The following is a 17,668-nucleotide window of genomic DNA, read 5'->3' on the forward strand; positions in this document are numbered from 1 at the left end:
TTACTGAAATGACACTGTTGCAACAATGTTTGTATAGTCCCACAAAATAAAACACATACAAGCAAAATGACATTTGGAGAACACACAATTTTTTTCCTCATTTGTAATCTGAGAGGCATTAAACATGTCGTCATATTACAGTTGTAATAATTTACTTTTCTGACACCAAAATGACACTCACCGTTTTTGGCAAGGATGACGGAAAGGTACTCCTTGTAGAAAGAGTCCACGTAAAGCAGCAGGCTCGGGGCTTGCACTGTTCGGAAGCTGAACGCAATTGTCTCTTGGGTCAACGTCGTCTCTCCCTGGAATGAGGCAGCGTGGGAGCTGGCATTCGTACTTGGGGAATGATATTCCTGAAAATTGTAAGTCACCGAGGAGCCAGTTCCAAAATACGCAGAAATCTCTGAAATAATACGCACATTTTAAGTTGTTAAAGACTAAAGGCTCATTGCAAGTATACCTATTTTTAGAACATCTGAATAAATAGAAGAGTAGAAATTGGCCTAACAAATGCTCATGTATCTCGGAAATGACTATCACAGTTGACCGTTGCAAACTTCAGGACAGTCCTTATTAAGTCTCAGTGTTAAAATCACACAGGCTTTTCCTTCTGGGCAGTGTCACCATTTCAAGCTCAACGCGCTCCTGTTTGGTTTCAGGCGAAAGCCAGGCTTCCTGGCCATCACCTGCTGGGTCTTCAGTTTCCTTCCTTAAATCTCCCTCCATGTGAGGCTTTGCTTTGCAGTGGCAGTCTTCTCCAGGAGTGACAAAGGAAGGAGCTCAGAGGGCCCCTTGCCCTTCAAAGACCCAGGGACAAATGTCCAGTTATTTCAGTCTGACTTACTTGACGACCCACAATTAAAATTAGGATAATGGCAGGTAAAATAGTTCACACAGTCTCGATTTCTCAGGCATCTATGGTGCTAGTATGAGTTAGTTTTGTTGTCAGTATTGGGGAAACAATATATAGGGCCAGGGAACTAATTAGGGAAATAATTACAAGAGCGTGGTCATGGAAAGTGAGCAGTTCTTCTATAACAGGGGATGCGGCATCTTGAAGGCCTAATTGAGCAGGATAAGCCAGTAAGACATATGGGACGTAACCTATAAATTGACAAAGTTATGCAATAATTTTACTAATATCTTATTGAGAGAGTCATAGAGGTTATGGGATTGGCTTGAAACCAGTTTCTGGGGGTTCAATTCCTTCCTTTCTCCTTTGGGCTTTCACACAGGTGAGCTCTTCGAATGTATGGTGAGCTGAGGGCAATACCATGAATTTGGGAGAGGAAAGTGGTCATCTGCACGTCCAGGCACCAGAGGGTCATGCAGCTGTTCCTACGTCAGTTCCTGAAAGGGTGTTTTTGGCATTAAGTGACATGACCCCAGATGCAGTGTGTGTACGTGGGGACAAGAGGGCACTGGTGGTTCCAACACTGCACCGGCTCTTCTCTCTCTGGCTACAGCAGGTTCCTACCTGGCGGGCAGAGTCATTGAGTGACCTCCCCCAAACCCACCCCCAGGTCACACCGGTCACTTCTTCATTGTCCACAATACAATGTTCACAATACAGTGAAAACATTCTGATTGCACTGAACAGAGGCAGATATGGAACCATTAAAAAGTGAGATCTGTGCTCATGTGGAAGGGACAAAACACCTTTTCATTGACTTTAGTGGGACATAATTAGTACAATAAACATACCCAAGTAGAGGAAAATAGGAAGAGATTTAGGAGATGTATCCACCCATGAAATTACCGCCACGACCAGTATCAGAACATCCCCACGTTTCTCCTCTGTGCTCTTGGCAGTGACTCCTTCCAGAAGCCCGTGCCAGGCCTCACAGATTTGCTTTCTGTGACTCCACACTGATTGGCATTTTCTGGATTTCACGTAAATGGAATCACACATTGGGAGCTCCCTGTTTCTTTTTGCCTGACGTCTTTCACTGAATGTGAGGATTTTACATTGATCCGTGTTGTGGAAGAGTAGGACCTGACCGGACCAGGCACAGATCCGCTCGCCCCTTCAATCTTCCTAATGTTCACGTTGCTTCCAGGTTTGGAGATGATGAATCAATCTGCCGTAGGCCATTGTGTGCAACTTCAGGGACCTCTACATTTTCACTTGTGTTGTATGAACACTTAAGAATCACGGATAGCAGAATCATTGATGTTTCAGAAACTGCCCAGGAGTTCTCCAAAGTCACTAACGTTTACCCTCCTACCAAGTGTGCATTGGAATTCCAGTCCCTCTGCATCAGTTCCTATACTTGGCAGCGTCAGTCTTCACAATTGTAGCCATTCAAGTGCTTGTGCAGTGCTATCTAAATATGGGTTTAACCTGCATTTCCCTCATGACGATGATGCTGGGCACTGCTCGGGTGCCCATTTGCATCTGGAGCTCTTCTCTGGTGGAGTTATGATTGTAAAAGTTACTCATATATTCTGGACCTAAGTCTTTCAGTAGATACCCATTATGTGAGTACTTTAATCGTTCTATCATAGTAGTTTTTTAATGAGTAAAAGTCATTAACTTTGATAAAATTCGTTATGATTCATGGTTTTTTTTTTGTATTCTAAGAAGCTTTCCTACCTCAGGGTGACAATTATGTTCTCCTTGGTTTTCTACTAGAGATTTTATAAATTTAGCTTTTACATTTGTGTCTACTACCCATTTCAAGTGAATATTTGTAGTGGTATGGGTTAAGGGTTACGTTATGTATATTTTTCCCATTTGGCTATCCTGTTGCTCTAGAACCATAGCTTAAAACACTCCCCTTTTCCCCTTTGAATGCCCTTAACACTTTATGAAGAATCAATTGAATATCTGTGTCTATGTCTATATCTATATCTGTATATACATGTATGTATCTTCTGTCTCTTCTTTTTAAAAAAATGCCTTGCAAAATCATGATCCCATGCATTTCCATTTAAAATTAGAATTAGCTGGACAATTAGGCTAAAATTTTGTTTGGAACACTCAGTTTATAGATCAGCTTGGGAAGAAATGATACAGTAATAACACCGAGTCTTCCAGTTCATCCACACGTTATATTCCTCATTTGCTTAGATGTTCATTTATTTTAGCAGTTTCCACTGTAGAAGTCTTATACTTATTTTGTTCCATTTATCTGTAAATATACTTTTTACCATATTTTAAATAGAATTTTATTTTGAAAATTGTCCCATTGTTGTAATAGTAATAGAAATTCAATTAATTTTTGTATATTATTTTCTGTGACTTTTAGTTGTAGTAGGTTTTTGTAAATTCCTTATGACTTTCTATTTAGATGATTATATGTCCTATGACTAAAGATAATTTTATGTTTTCTTTCCAATGTGTGGCTTTTTATTTTTTTCTTGTCTTATTGCACTGGCTAAGACTTGCAGCATGTTGAAAAGATGTGGTGGGAATAGAGATCTTTGCTTTTTTCTCCGTTTTAGGGGAAACCATTCTTTCTTTCACCAGTAAGCATTTTAGTAAAAGGATGTTAGATGTAGTTAGAAAACTTGCCTTATATTCCTAGTTGTCATACTGTACTTTGTCAAATGTGCTTTCCACTAATATTGAAATTATTATCTATTTTATAGCTTTTATTCTGTTAATATAATGACTGTCCTTATTTTTGAAAATTAAAACAGCATTGCACTTCTGATATTAATACCACTTGATTGGGGTGTTATTTTTTTCACATTATTTGATTTGCTTTGCTAATATTTTGTTAAGCATTTTCGTACCAGTATTTATGAAGAATATTTCTATGGTTTTTTTTTGTTTTGTTTTGTTTCTTGTAGAGTTTTTATTAGATTTTAGCATCAGATCTTTAGTTGGCTTATAAATGGTGCTGGAGCATATCCTCTCCTCCTTTCTATGCTTAAACAGCTTGTGTCAGACTGATATTGTTGTTTTCTTAAATATTCTCTAGAAATTAATAGTTAATTATCTGAACCTGAGATTTTTATGCTGAGAAGGTCTTTACTTAGAAATTTAATTGTTAGTGGTTACAAGTTATTCATTCTTTGTAGGTCAGTTTTATAATTTGTGCTTTTAAAGGAATGTGCCCATTTAATCTAAGTCGTGACATTTATTGTCATGATGCTGTCCATGATATTCCATGGTTATTTTGGAGTCTATAGCCTCCGCCTTGACATCATATCTTTTTTCCTGACATTTGCAATTTGTGTCCTCTTTCCCTTTTTCTTTTTCCTGAGTGTCTTCGTAGAAATTTATCAATTTTATTGATCTCCTCCATGAACCAGCTTTAAATTACAGGGATCTCTTCCTTTGTCTGTATTCTATTTCATTTATGTCTACTCCATCTGTTTTTCTCTTTTAATTTTTTTGGGTTTATTTTGGTTTTCTTTCTCTAAATTCCTAAATTAGAAACTTATATTATGAAGTTTACACGTGCATACTTTTGTAATAGAATAATTTGAAGTCAAAAATTTTCCTCTAAATACTGCTGTAGATGTTAGCAGTCAAATTTTGATGTGGTGTATTTTTATTATTGGTCCATTTAACTATTTTCTAATTTCATTTATGAGCTCTTTGACGCATGGATTGTTTAGAATTAAATTATTTAATTATTGATGTGGTCACACAAGACTCCGAGGCTCTCTTCACTTTCCCTCAGAATCTTTCCTTTCTAGTCTTCAGTTGGGGGATTCTTATTGCCCTGTCTTCAAGTTCACCGATTCTTTCTTCTGTTGAGCCCACAGGAATACACAATTGGTTCTTCAATTTCAGTAATCGTATCTTTCAGCTACTACATTTCCATCTGTTTTTAAAATGATTTCCATTGCTCTGTTGGAGTTCCGCATCAGCTTATTCATTGACGGTGTATTTTCTTTATTTCTCTGAACTTCATTTTCTTGGAGTAATATATAATATCTATTCAGTGTCTTTGCTGAAACAGTGAGAAAAATGGGCCATTCAGAGTCAGTTCTCAGTAACCACATCTTCCCCATGCATGTGGAGTATAATTTCCTGATTGTCCGCATGTGTGGTGTGTATCACTGACAGCTGGACACTGCAGAAGCCTCGCTGCAAACGCCCTTCTTTCTTGCCCTTGCTGCCTCTGCATCTTTGCCCTGCTGTTGGCCTGGTGGGTGGTTCACATGCCCGGATACAGCTGTGAGTCTGTTTCCCCCTGGGTTGCCCTCCGCGGATCCCTGCTGTCCCGGCGGCCTTTGAAGGTCTTCCTGAGGCTGTGGAGCTTGGGGATCAGGCGATGATTTGGGCAGAGATTGCATTAACACTGGGGGCTCGTTCATTCTGCTGTTCCTTTGCTTCTAGTGACCTGCCTTTCCCAACGTGTACCTGCTCTGCTGCCCTTGGCTCTGTGGGGGAGGCTTGTGCCACCAGCCCCTGTGCTGACATCATCTGAGGTTTTTTTTGGAACAACTGGATTTCTCCTGTGTCTTGAAATGGTGAGAGATGACTTGGTTTGTCAACACAGAGTTTTCTTGAAGTATAACATATAATTGTATTCTCACTATTTCTAGGTAGTTAATTCTTTTGAAAATCAACAGCTGATCCAATTTGGCATCCAAGCTTATACTCCAAAGCCCAATGAATGATGCTGCACAGAGATTCCTGAGTGAAAGCGCTGGGTTTGTGTCATGGTGTTTTCCGTGCGTGCCCACGGGTGCATGAAATGCATCAGAACGTTCCCAGAATCATGCACATCTTACAACAGGCTCCTTCTATCTTGGCAAAGCATGGCTTGTAACTTCTTAGGTGAGGGAGGCTGAAAAATATCCTATCACTTTGATTGTGTCACAAGATTATCAACAAATCCCAGAGCAAGAGGTTTAAGTGATTCTGTTACAGTTGTTTTGATATTTAATGGAAAATGTATTTATTATACTTGTCAAATATATTTTTGGAAAGCATTCTTCTTGTGACACTGGAAGGTATTACCTTAAATAATAATGTCATCTGAGTAGGTTTGAAACAGTCAAGGGCCATATGGGGCAGATTTTTAATAATACGTGATCTGAAAACATAAAATACACAGATAGTATTTCAATAAGACCACGGGATCAATACTGAATTTTACAGTAGAGTCACATTTCCTTCTAATTAACAAAAAGATTGGCTGTAAAACAGTGATTTACCACAGGAATTTAGGAATTGAGATTCTTTTATGAAGTAGCTACACAGAAAATGTGTATTAAATCTTAAATGTCCACACGGCCCACACGCTGCTGTTGGCCCCGGTCCCCGCTGGCACTCACCACTAGAGCAGAAGGGTCCCGTGTATGCAGACAGCTCACAGTCACAGGAGAAGCCCTGGTGCCTCTCGCGGCACTGCCCCCCATGGAGACACAAGTGTCCGTAGGTGCTGCAGTGCCCAGGGCACCCAGGCTCCACACCAGGCGTGACCTTGGCCCTTCCCTCCAGGTCCAGGGTCCTCCCGTTCACCTGCAGTGCCCGAATGCAGCCCAGGAAGCCTCTCTGCCTCGCGGCCGTGCCACCTGAAACAGAGGCACAGAGCACAGCCAGTGACCTCGCCCGGGGGCTTCATGGGATGTGTAAGCGTCGCGACTTTCAAAGGTTTTAGGAACAAACATAACTTTAGAAACATAAATTTGGGGAATCTCCAGGAACACTGAAAAATTATTCCTTTCTTGAGAAAAGTTGAGTTTGGTTCATTTTATTCTAAACGATTCCATCTTAATTAACCAAGGAATTATTTTTAAAGTAGTCTCATTAGAATGAAGGACAAAATTTAAGAAAACACCAATATTACAGCAATAACTGTAACGCGATGTAGTGTACATTGATACGATTAGCTGAAGTGTGAAATTTTTTTCACATCATTGAAAACAAGCTTCTGTGGATGTCTGACAAAGACAGAGTGACAAGGACTAGGTTTACTCTCCCACTTTAAAAACAACGTAAAAAGCAGCTAACCACACACAAAAAACAATAGTTCTGGAGACGCTGCACATGAGATGCAAATGTCAAGGATCCCTGGGAGACGAGGGGATAAAGATAGAAGCCACAGGCATCTGCCTGGAGGGGTTCCCAGGACAGGAGGGAGGTGGTGAGAGCCAGAGAGGCCAGCGGCACTCAGCATCTGAAAGACGGGTGGGGAGCAGAGGGCTGGGGAGCAGAGGGCTGGGGAGCAGAGGGGTGGGGAGCAGAGGGCTGGGGAGCAGAGGGCTGGGGAGCAGAGGGCTGGGGAGCAGGGAGCTGGGGAGCAGAGGGCTGGGGAGCAGAGGGGTGGGGAGCAGACAGGTGGGGAGCAGAGGGCTGGGGAGCAGAGGGCTGCGTGGAGAAGAGTCCGGGCATCTGGAAGAGTCCACACCAGCACTGAGCTTAGCACTGGCTGACACATTCCACAAGAAAAACATCAGGGGCCAGGGACGGGGGACTCAGAAGTTTAAAGGCAGCAGCCTCAGGGGATGCACTGGGCCATCTCCACAGCCACAGCAGAGATGAGCCACAGACTTCAGGGGCGCCTGGTATAGGACAGAACGAAGTTTTCTCTCAATAGTGAGAAACATTAATACTAAACTAATTGCTCTTCGGTCACACCTAAAAAAGCTTAAGAGCAAGACCACAAAAAACCAGGCTGTTTTCAAATACCTTCATTTCATTCCAGAAGATAGCTAAAAAATTTGCAAAGAGGTACACAAATATCTAGCATCCAGCAAGGTAAATTCACGAGGCCTAGTATCTGGTAAAGACAGACAGGTGTATAAAGAAGCAGGGATGAAAGGCAAGTCCTGGGGAGAAAAATCAACCGATTGACACTTATCTAGAAATGGCACCCACAAGGGAATTCACAGAGACGAATATTTTAAAAAGCTATTATGACTAAGCTAGAGGAATAATTGAACATTTAGAGACGTGAAAGATATTTCAAAACCCAAATTGAACTTTCAGAGATAAAATCTATAATTTTTGAGAAGGAAAAACCACATCAAATGAGATTAAATATTAAACATTTCAGAAGAAAAGATTAGTGAACCTGAATACTTGGCAATGTAAAGTAGACAAAATGAATCACGGGGACCAACAGGCTGAAAACAATAGCAGAAAAGTAGAGATCGTCCATCAGATCTGGGGAGATTTTAAGCAGCCTAACGGATGCTAGTGGCAGCTCTCGAAAGGGGAGAAAAATATTATGGCTGAAAATTGTCTGAATTTGATTCAAGCTGTAAACCTACAGTCTATGAAACTCTCTGAAATGCAAACACAACAAACAGAAAGGAAATAAACTAAGGCCCATCACTAAAAAGTTGCTTAAAAGTTCACATACATAAAAAATAATAAAATGAGCCAGAGACCAAACATCAAAGACAAGGACCACAGGAGAAGGGAAGCCAAAGCCAGGCCACTGGGCGGTGTCTGCGGAGGATGGGAAGGAAGCCACTGCCCGCGTAGAATTCTTCACCATAAAGGCTGCTTCCAGAAGTAGACGTGAGAGAGGCTTTTTCAGATAACAAAACCCGAAAGAACTCCTCGCCAGCACATCTGCACCAGACAAATGCTACAGCAGAAGGACGGGTTACCCAGCGGAGAGCTGGGTCTTCACACACCGTGTGGGTAAATCAGAAAAACATTTCTGCATTATCGTTAAAATATAGTGGACTATTTGAAAATATTCACATTGTCTTTTTTTTTTTTTTTTTTTTTTTTTTGAGACGGAGTCTCACTCTGTCATCCAGGCTGGAGTGCAGTGGTGCGATCTTGGCTCACTACAAGCTCTACCTCCCAGGTTCACACTATTCTCCTGCCTCAGCCTCCCGAGTAGCTGGGACTACAGGCGCCACCACCACGCCCTGCTAATTTTTTGTATTTTTAGTAGAGACGGGGTTTCACTGTTTTAGCCAGGATGGTCTCTATCTCCTGACCTCATGATCTACCTGCCTTGGCCTCCCAAAGTGCTGGGATTACAGGCGTGAGTCACCATGCCGGGCCACAGTGTCTTCTAAAGCACATGTCATGTAGAATCACGGTATCTGACAACAAAAGCACAAAGGCAGGGGGAGGAGATAAAAATGCACAATTCTAGGTTTCTGTTGCTGTCCATGGAGTGCTAACAGGTCACCTGAAGTTGTACTCTAATATGTTAAAGACGACTATACACCCAAAACAACCAGTAATCTCTCCCACACACCCCTGAGCTACCACTAACAAGCCAGTGAAAGAGAGAAAATAGAATCCTATAAATTATTCCATCCAAACGAAAGCTGAAACAGAAACAGAAAAGGAACAGATGGGACAAATGGAAGATAAATAGTAAGTTGATAGATTTAAACTGAGTTGTGTGAAAAATCTTATTAAATATAAGTATAAACACAAGTGCAATTAAAAGACAGAAATAGATTGTTTAATAATACAATACTCCACTAAATGTTGCCTAAACAATACCCACTTTAAATATAAAGAACAAAGAGGTTACAAGTGAACAAGCTGAGAAAGATACACCGTGGTAGCACTAATTGAAAGGAAGCTATAGTGGTTATAGTTATTTCAGAAAAAGTCCATTTCAGGTTGGGTGCAGTGGCTCACGCCTGTAATCCCAGCACTTTGAGAGGCTGAAGTGGGTGGATTGCTTGAGCCCAGGAATTTGAGACCAGACTGGGCAACATGGCAAAACCCCATCTCTTCCAAAAATAGAAAAAAGCATTGGTGTGGTGGTGCATGCCTGTAGTCCCAGCTACTTGGGAGGCTGAGGCTGGAGGATCAATCCCTTGAGCCCAGGAGGTCAAGGCTGCAGTGAGAACAAGACCCCATCTCAAAGAAAAAAAAAAAAATCTCATTTCAAATAAAGGAAATCCCTAGAAAATGTCCAAGTAGTTGGAAAATAAACACAACACTCATAAAGAACACATGTGCCAAAGAAGAAATCAAAAGGAAAATTAAAAGTATTTTGAATTGAATGAAAATTAAAACACAAGCTATGAATATTTGCAGGTTGCAACTATAGCAGTATTTAAGTGACAATAGTTAGCAGTATAGGCCTATATTAATACAGAAGAAAGGCTTCCAATCAATTGCCTCACCTTCTAATTTAAGAAAATAGAAAAAGAAGAGCAATAAAACCTAAAGAAAACAGAAAAAAAAAATCAGAGTATTAATCAATGAACCAGAAAACATAAAAGTAGTAACCAATGAAACCACAAGCTGGTTCTTTGGAAATACCAGTAAAATTAATAAATGTCTATCAAGACTGATAAGGTGAGAGGGAGGGAAGGAGAGAGGGAGTTGGAGAGAGTGAGCGAGTGAGCCGGCAGATTACAGGGCTCATCAGTGGAGAAGGTGATAACACCTCAGTTTTCATCAGTATCACTAAAGGAATGTGAACATTTTATGCCAATAAATTTGACAAGTTGGCAGAAATGGAAGAATTCCTTGAAAGACTCAAACTACCAAAGTGCTATAAAGAGTAAATACACAGCCATAAAAGCTGTGTATCAAAAAATAAATTTATACTTGGAAACCTTCCCACCATTGAAACCAAGAACAGAGATGGTGTTAGTGTTGAATTCTACCAGATATTTAAGGAAGAAATAATTCTAATTGTACATAAAATCTTCTAGAAAAATATAAAGAAGGGGACTATCTCCCAACTTATTCTATGAGGGAGCATTACACTAATACCAAAACTAGACTGAGTATTAAAGGAAAAGAAAATTACACAGACATTCCTCATGAAAACAATACAAAAATTCTAAAAAGAATTTTAGCAAATCAGATCCAACAACAAATATCAAAAAAGGATAATTCAGGCTGGGTACGGTGGCTCACACCTGTAATTTGGGTGTGAGCATTTGGGGAGGTCAAGGTGGGTGGATCACCTGAGGTCAGGAGTTCGAGACCAGCCTGGCCACCATGGTGAAACCATCTCTACTGAAAATATAAAAATTAGCTTGGTGTGGTGGCACACGTCTGTAATCCCAGCTACTCGGGAGGCTGAGGCATGAGAATCGCTTGAACCTGGGAGGTGGAGGTCGCAGTGAGCTGAGATGGTGCCACTGCACTTTAGCCTGGGTGACAGAGCAAGACTCTGTCTAAAAATAAATAAATAAATAAAATAAAATAAAAAATAAAAAAAACGGAATATGCATCATGAGATCAAGTAGGTTTTATCTTAGTAATGAAAGTATTTTTCCTTTTTTAAATCAATAATATCTCAATATAATTCACCATGTTAATAAAATCATTTAAAAGAACAGACATCTGATTACACCAATGAGTGCAGAAAAAGCCTTTGATGGAATCCAGCGTCCACTCCTGATAAAGTCTCCCAGCTGGCTAAGAATAGAAGAGAGGCTCCTTAACCTGTGGTGAGGACATTGCCAATATTACGGCACTGGTGAGAGGCTGAGACCTGTGAGGTCAGGCAAAAATTCTGTTCTGAGCACACCTGTGCAATTTGTACTGGAGATTCAAGCCAGTGCCATAGGCAAGAAAATATGGGAACAAAGCATCCGTCCTGGAAGGAAGAAGTAAAGCTGTCTTTATTTGTACATCCCATGATTTTCTATGCAGACCATTTGCTGGAATCTACAAACAAGCTACTAGAGGCAATAAGTAGATTTAGCAAATTTGTAATTAAAATCAAAACAGAAAAAAATCTGCTGTATTTGAAATGTCACTTACAGTGACATTAGAATATTAAATTATCAGGAATGCATCTAATTAAAAAGGTATAGAAATATTTTACATGTCAAACTAAAATATAGTATTGAGAAAAGAATTAAAGAACTAAAAGATACGCCATCTTCATGGAACAAATTATCAATATTGTTAAGAAGTTAATTTGCCCCCAAATTCACTCACAGATTCAACACAATTCCAATCAAAAGTCAAGTAAGGCTATTTTTTGCAGAATTTGACGAGGTGATTCTGCACTTCATGTGAGATGCCGTGGGTTCTGGGATAACAGGAACAACGTCACGAGCTTGCAGAGTGGGTGCGTAGTTTCCCAGTGGGTTCAGTGCCAGCCTGGCACATGCCGAAGCTACAGGCACAGAAGGCATATGTGAGTAGACTTCCCACTGTCTCATGGTGACTTTTGGTGGAAATTTACTTTTTCTTTGGTTGCCCATGTGGAAAAAATTTGCCGTAGTCCATTTATCCACTTAAAAAACAGAAATTGTGTGTTTTTTGACCAAGCAAAATGGAGGCATTGCATCCCTTATTTCGATTCTGCAGTGGCTTCTCATTGCCTTAAGCTGACTATTCAATGGGCCGTTGGACTCGCAGGCCTTCTGCCCAGGGCCTTGCTCCCTTCCTGACACTGGGGCTTCTGAGGCTTTCTTCTGCTTTCCTTGGACTGTGCTCCTCCTGCCACACGAGGCTCCTGGTGCCCTGTCTGTGTCCAGCTCTATTTACAGGAGCCCAGCTGGGCTGAGGCTTCCTGGGCCCTTGGCCGGCCCTCAGCCAACCCTCCCTGGGAGTCCCAGCCTGCCCCTGGGCCTGGCCTTCCTGGTGCTGGAGCATCTGGTGCTGAGTGGCCAGGCCCAGGCACGTTTCCCCAGGTTCCTCTGCATCTGTGTCTCAGTGCTGGACACAGAGTGGCAGGTGGAAAGGGCAGCGTCTTCAGTGTCAGGTGGAAAGGCGAGTGTCCTCAGGGTGTCAGGTGGAAAGGAGAGTGTCCTCACAGCATCAGGTGGAAAGGCGAGTGTCCTCACAGTGTCAGGTGGAGAGTGTCAGGTGGAAAGGAGAGTGTCCTCACGGTGTCAGGTGGAAAGGAGAGTGTCCTCAGAGTGCTCTGCGTCTCCCCCAGCCTGTGGCCAGGTTTAATCACCTTTGTGTCCCCAGTGCCCTGAGTGTCGCCTGGACATGGTAAGAATGCAGTCACTGCAGGAAACATGGGCTGTGGTCTGTCTGTACCTGGAAATGGGCGCTCCTGGCTTCCCATGAACTCAGAAGGAGGAAGGGTGAGGCCACAGGGGGCTGGGCCAGGGCTGTGCAGGCAGCGTCTGGGAGGTGACCACCCTCCGCTCTCTCTCTCACATGGCCAAGTGGCGGCTCACACCAGCTGGGAGGAAGCACAGAGTCATCCCCGTTCATGTCTCTTCCATGTTTCTAGCTCGACAGAAGCTTGAGCACAACACGTGATATTGAGAACGCCTCTGTGAGGTCCAGGGTTGGGACCAACGAAGGAAGTGCCAAAAAGACGGGCCGTGCACAGGGTGGATGCAGGTGGCGGCCAGGCTGCTCCAGCCCAGAGCTTCAGAGAGGCCACTGGCAGGAGAAGACAAAACCTCGCTGCTGTTCACAGGCTCAGCAGTTATGAAACAGGATTGGTGATTTAAAAACCAAATATACACACAGGTAGGTAACTTCATTCATAAATGATAACTCATTTTTATTTTTTTTTTTTACTTTTAAGAATTTAAGAGTCTCTAACCAAAGCTCTGACTTCATTTTCTCAAGATACGATACCTGGATGAACATATAAAGTTGAACATTTTTTTTTTTTTTTTGGTTTTGAGATTTCTTAGTTTAAGTAAAGGTTACATTTAATTTTAAATACTATTTTGGGACATGGAGTAGTAGGTAGTAGTATCTTTTCAAACATTTGGGGAGAGAGGCATTGCCGGCTGGAGTGGGCATCAGTGCTTCAGTCAAGATTTCATCTTTCTGGCAGGCTCTTTTATGGGGGTTAACGATATATGCTCCCAAGAGCTGGTTAGGAAAACATGCCCAGGGTGTCCGTGGCCCCAGGCCTAAGGGAAGGAAGCAGCTGGGACTTGACCCTCTTCCCGGAGACACCTGTCTACGGAAGCTGCTGGGATGAGCCGTGCAGCCCTGACTGGAGAAGGACGGTGGAGGTGAAAGCCCAGACCATGCGGGCCCTGCGTCTCCTCCATTTACACCCCAGCACTGCCTTGTAGGGGCAGCCCAGCCCCACAAAAGCACCTACGAGGGGAGGCGAGGGAAACCTTGAGGGGCCACTCAGCTCACGAGGCCGTGCTGTTAACCCTGGAGCGGGAGCAGGAGGGAAAACCCAGCCGGGTTGGTGGAGACCTGCGGCCACAAGAGCAAGTGCCATTTAATTATGCGGCGTCCACCACATTCAAGCCTCTCTTGTAGAGACAACGGGCATCTGACTTCTTAAAAACGACGTTGTTTTTCACATACATAATATTCTTCCTCACTGGCATTTGATGGCACAGAAGACGGCTTTCTAGAATTTGTTAACTATGGGCTTCGGATACTGTGTCCAGCCCCAGAAACCTCTTAAATTCGTATCCTATGTTAGAGACCCTGCTCCGGCCAGCACCGTCTATGAGATGCTGCTCTGCTGGGCCCACATCCTTCAGCTGCTGTGGGTCTCTGCTTTCAGCCAGAAGGCGGCAGGTCCTCAGCCCACTGTGGTGCCCAGAAAGGTCTGAATCTCCTCAAATGCAGCAGTGCCACGCTATCCGGGGGGCCTGGATACCTGACACAGCCCAGTGAAATTGAGAATGTAATTTAAATAAAAATAGCGCTTATCTAAATAAGACAACTAGTGGTTTTTTTGATGAAACTCTTAGAGGTAACATCTTGTGACTTCTATCCCACACGAGGGTGAAACTTCCTCCGTTTCCTATTTTTATGCTACACGAGAAAACAGTTAACTTCCTATTTTTTCAGTGGTGTCTTATGTTTTTGAAGATGTTTCTTCTGTGTAGTCTGCGATAAATGCTATTGTTACAAAATAAAGCAACAGCCACTCTGAAAACACAGCACAGTCTTCGTGACGCCTGCGTGTGCCCCAGCTACAGAGGACAGCTCAGTGCAAGCAGGTAATGTTCCCGAGGAATTGGTATCTGAGGCACAAGGCACTGTGAGCTGTGACCCTCGCCCTTGCAAATAAGGACAATTTGAATTTCTCTGAGCATTGGTGCTACAGACATCTCACTCTAGACCAGATTCTGCCTCTGAAGTCGGGGCTGGCCGTCGAGGGGCTGCCGCAGTCTTCACGGCTGAAGCTGATAGCAGCTGTCTCAAATGCTGAGTGAGCCCAGGGCGAGCTGACCCCAGAAAGGTGGGCTGGGTGGCCCAGGAAGGGCCCTGGACACTCCTTTGGAGGGGAAGAGAGGCAGGTGCTGCCTGCACCCTGGGGAATGAGGTGGGAGGCAGCCGACCAGCTGTCCTCAGAAGCCCACCTCTCAGCCATCTTGTTCTCATTATCAAGAATATAATAAAGACATTGTAAATTTCCCTGAAGGTAGACAAAAGTGCAAACGAGCAATACAGTCAAGAAAAGGTGGGGCCTGTTTGGAAGACAGTGTTTGGTGAATCACTGAACCAGAAACCAAATTGCTCTGCTAGGTTTATCTGGAAATTGTGGCATTTTGTTTGCATTGAGGCAACCTTTTATTTTTTCTCATCAAAGTAGGTAAAATATTGAGTTACTGAAATCAAACCCAAATTTCTCTCATCTTATAATTATATAAGATTATATAATTATAATTGAGAAATAAATGACATTTTGAGAAAAGCAACCCTTTCAAAAATGTGTGTTGTGCTCACTTAATTTCCCATAAATAATACCTGCAATTTTATTTGCATTAAACAACTGAGCCACAAACATAAGATTAAATTAAGGAATTCCATACAAATGTCTCCCAAAATGCATATACTGTGTGTGCGTGTGTGTATGTGTGTGTGAGAGAGTGCTTGCGGGTGTGAGAGAGCATGTGACTGTGTATTTGTGAATGTGTGTGTGCCTGTGTGTGAATGTGTGCCTCTGTGTGTGTGCCTGTGTGTGAATGTGTGTATATACTTCCATGTGTGCGTGCCTGTGTGCCTGTGTGCGTGAATGTGTGTATATACTTCCATGTGTGCGTGCCCGTGTGTGTGTGTGCATGTGTGCCTGTGTGTGTGAATGTGTGTATATACCTCCATGTGTGCGTGCCTGTGTGCGTGTGTGTGTGCCTGCGTGTGAATGTGTGTATATACTTCCATGTGTGCATGCCTGTGTGTGTGCGCCTGTGTGTGAATGTGTGTATATACTTCCATGTGTGCATGCCTGTGTGTGTGTGTGCGTGTGTGCCTGTGTGTGTGAATGTGTGTATATACTTCCGTGTGTGGGCATGGTGCATGTTCGTAACTACAACCGAAGTGCCCTGGAAGAGAATCACAGAGAGGAGCCCTGTACCTGGACACAGCAAAGTGCTCCATCCCCAGAGCTCCCTGAAAATGTCTTGGGTTTGATTACATTTGGGAATTCAGAAATTGAAAGACTTGACTCATTGGGAGGGTGTTTTAAAACATCAGGGACTGGCAGATGCGGCCAGTCTCTGACCTCACAGGCACTGGCTGTGCAGGGGCTTCCCTGCTTGCAGCAAATCTCTCCTGAACTCAGCCTTGGGAAGGCTGTGGACACCGGGCATGGTGGAAGCAGGTGCAGCTCCTGGGACCTGACGTGGGTGGCCACAGCCCAGAGCAGACTGCACTTGCCAGTTTGAGGACAGTTCCTGTCTGCTCCATTTTTCAGAGTAGAAAGGCCACTTCTATGGTTTTAACTGTGGTGCCAGGCTCAGGAGAGGAGATGTTGATGTGAGACCCAGTCTGAGATTTTGCGTTAAGGCAGATGTCCATGATTCAGGAATTTACCACGAACTCACCAAATATAAAAACCAAGACAGCTGGCCGGGCGCGGTGGCTCACGCCTGTAGTCCCCGCACTTGGCCGAGGCGGGCGGATCACGAGGTCAGGAGATCGAGACCATCCTGGCTAACACGGTGAAACCCTGTCTCTACTAAAAAATACAAAAAATTAGCCGGGCGTGATGGCAGGCACCTGTAGTCCCAGCTACTCGGGAGGCTGAGGCAGGAGAATGGCATAAACCCGGGAGGTGGAGCTTGCAGTGAGCAGAGATCGCACCACTGCACTCCAGCCTGGGCGACAGAGGGAGATTCCATTTCCAAAAAAAAAAAAAAAAAAAAAAAAAAAAGAAAAGAAAAGAAAAGAAAAAAAACCGAGACAGCTAAGTGGGGTTGACAGACTTTTCATCCTCAGAACACAGGGTCCCGGCGGCAGAGTCACCCTATGAATTTTCCGCATAGTATTGCAGAAATTGTGTTATTTTATTTATAGGTACTCATAACTTATACAACTATATATTACACACATTATTCAAATGTGGCCATACGATCTCAATTAGGGCATTCGGCACAGTGCCTAAGTATCTCTTTAATAGACTAAAATAGTTCAAAAAAGTAAAAAAATACACAGAAAATACTAAAATTAAACGTTTGTAAAATTAACAATAACCTTTTTTTTTTTTGACTAGCGAAAGCTTGTAGATGATTGCTTAAGCACAGAAATGTGTGGGGATCCTAAAAGTTCAAACATCCGCCTCACTGAGATTCCAGCAAGAGTCCGTGATTATTTTTCATTGATTGGAGTTCCTGATAAATAGCTTTTTTATTCTTTTGAAAGTGCGGAGGAGTAGTCAGAGGGAGTAATCCTTCTGTCTTCTTGAAGCCAAATGAGAATAAAATCATTTGTGGACAACACAACACAAAGCCAAAACCAACCAATAAGTCAGGGTAGGAGGCCCCGAAACCAACCAGTAAACCAGGGTGGGAGACCCCAAAACCAACCCTTAAGCCAGGGTAGGAGGCCCCGAAACCAACCAGTGAGCCAGGGCAGGAGCCAGGGCCCCCACTCCAGGCTGCGGGGCAGTCACAGCAAATG

General features: G+C 43.1%; 1 protein-coding gene across 6 annotated transcripts in view; it reads right to left on the reverse strand.

The window, feature by feature from the left end:
- The window catches only part of LOC105473739 (contactin-associated protein-like 4), a 207,606-nt gene that overhangs the window by 12,148 nt on the left and 177,790 nt on the right, over nucleotides 1–17,668 (reverse strand). For 5 of the 6 annotated variants that reach the window (XM_024790371.2, XM_024790373.2, XM_071073796.1 and 2 more), the window contains 2 exons: nucleotides 6,247–6,486; nucleotides 182–406 (listed from right to left, as the gene is read on the reverse strand). In XM_024790371.2, the coding sequence (XP_024646139.2) occupies nucleotides 182–406; nucleotides 6,247–6,486 (465 nt within the window). The remainder of the gene's footprint in view (nucleotides 1–181; nucleotides 407–6,246; nucleotides 6,487–17,668) is intronic. The other variant, XM_024790372.2, reaches the window with a different exon arrangement.

Source organism: Macaca nemestrina, chromosome 11 (genome assembly GCF_043159975.1).
Source record: "Macaca nemestrina isolate mMacNem1 chromosome 11, mMacNem.hap1, whole genome shotgun sequence".
In the NCBI taxonomy this organism is placed as follows: domain Eukaryota; kingdom Metazoa; phylum Chordata; class Mammalia; order Primates; family Cercopithecidae; genus Macaca; species Macaca nemestrina.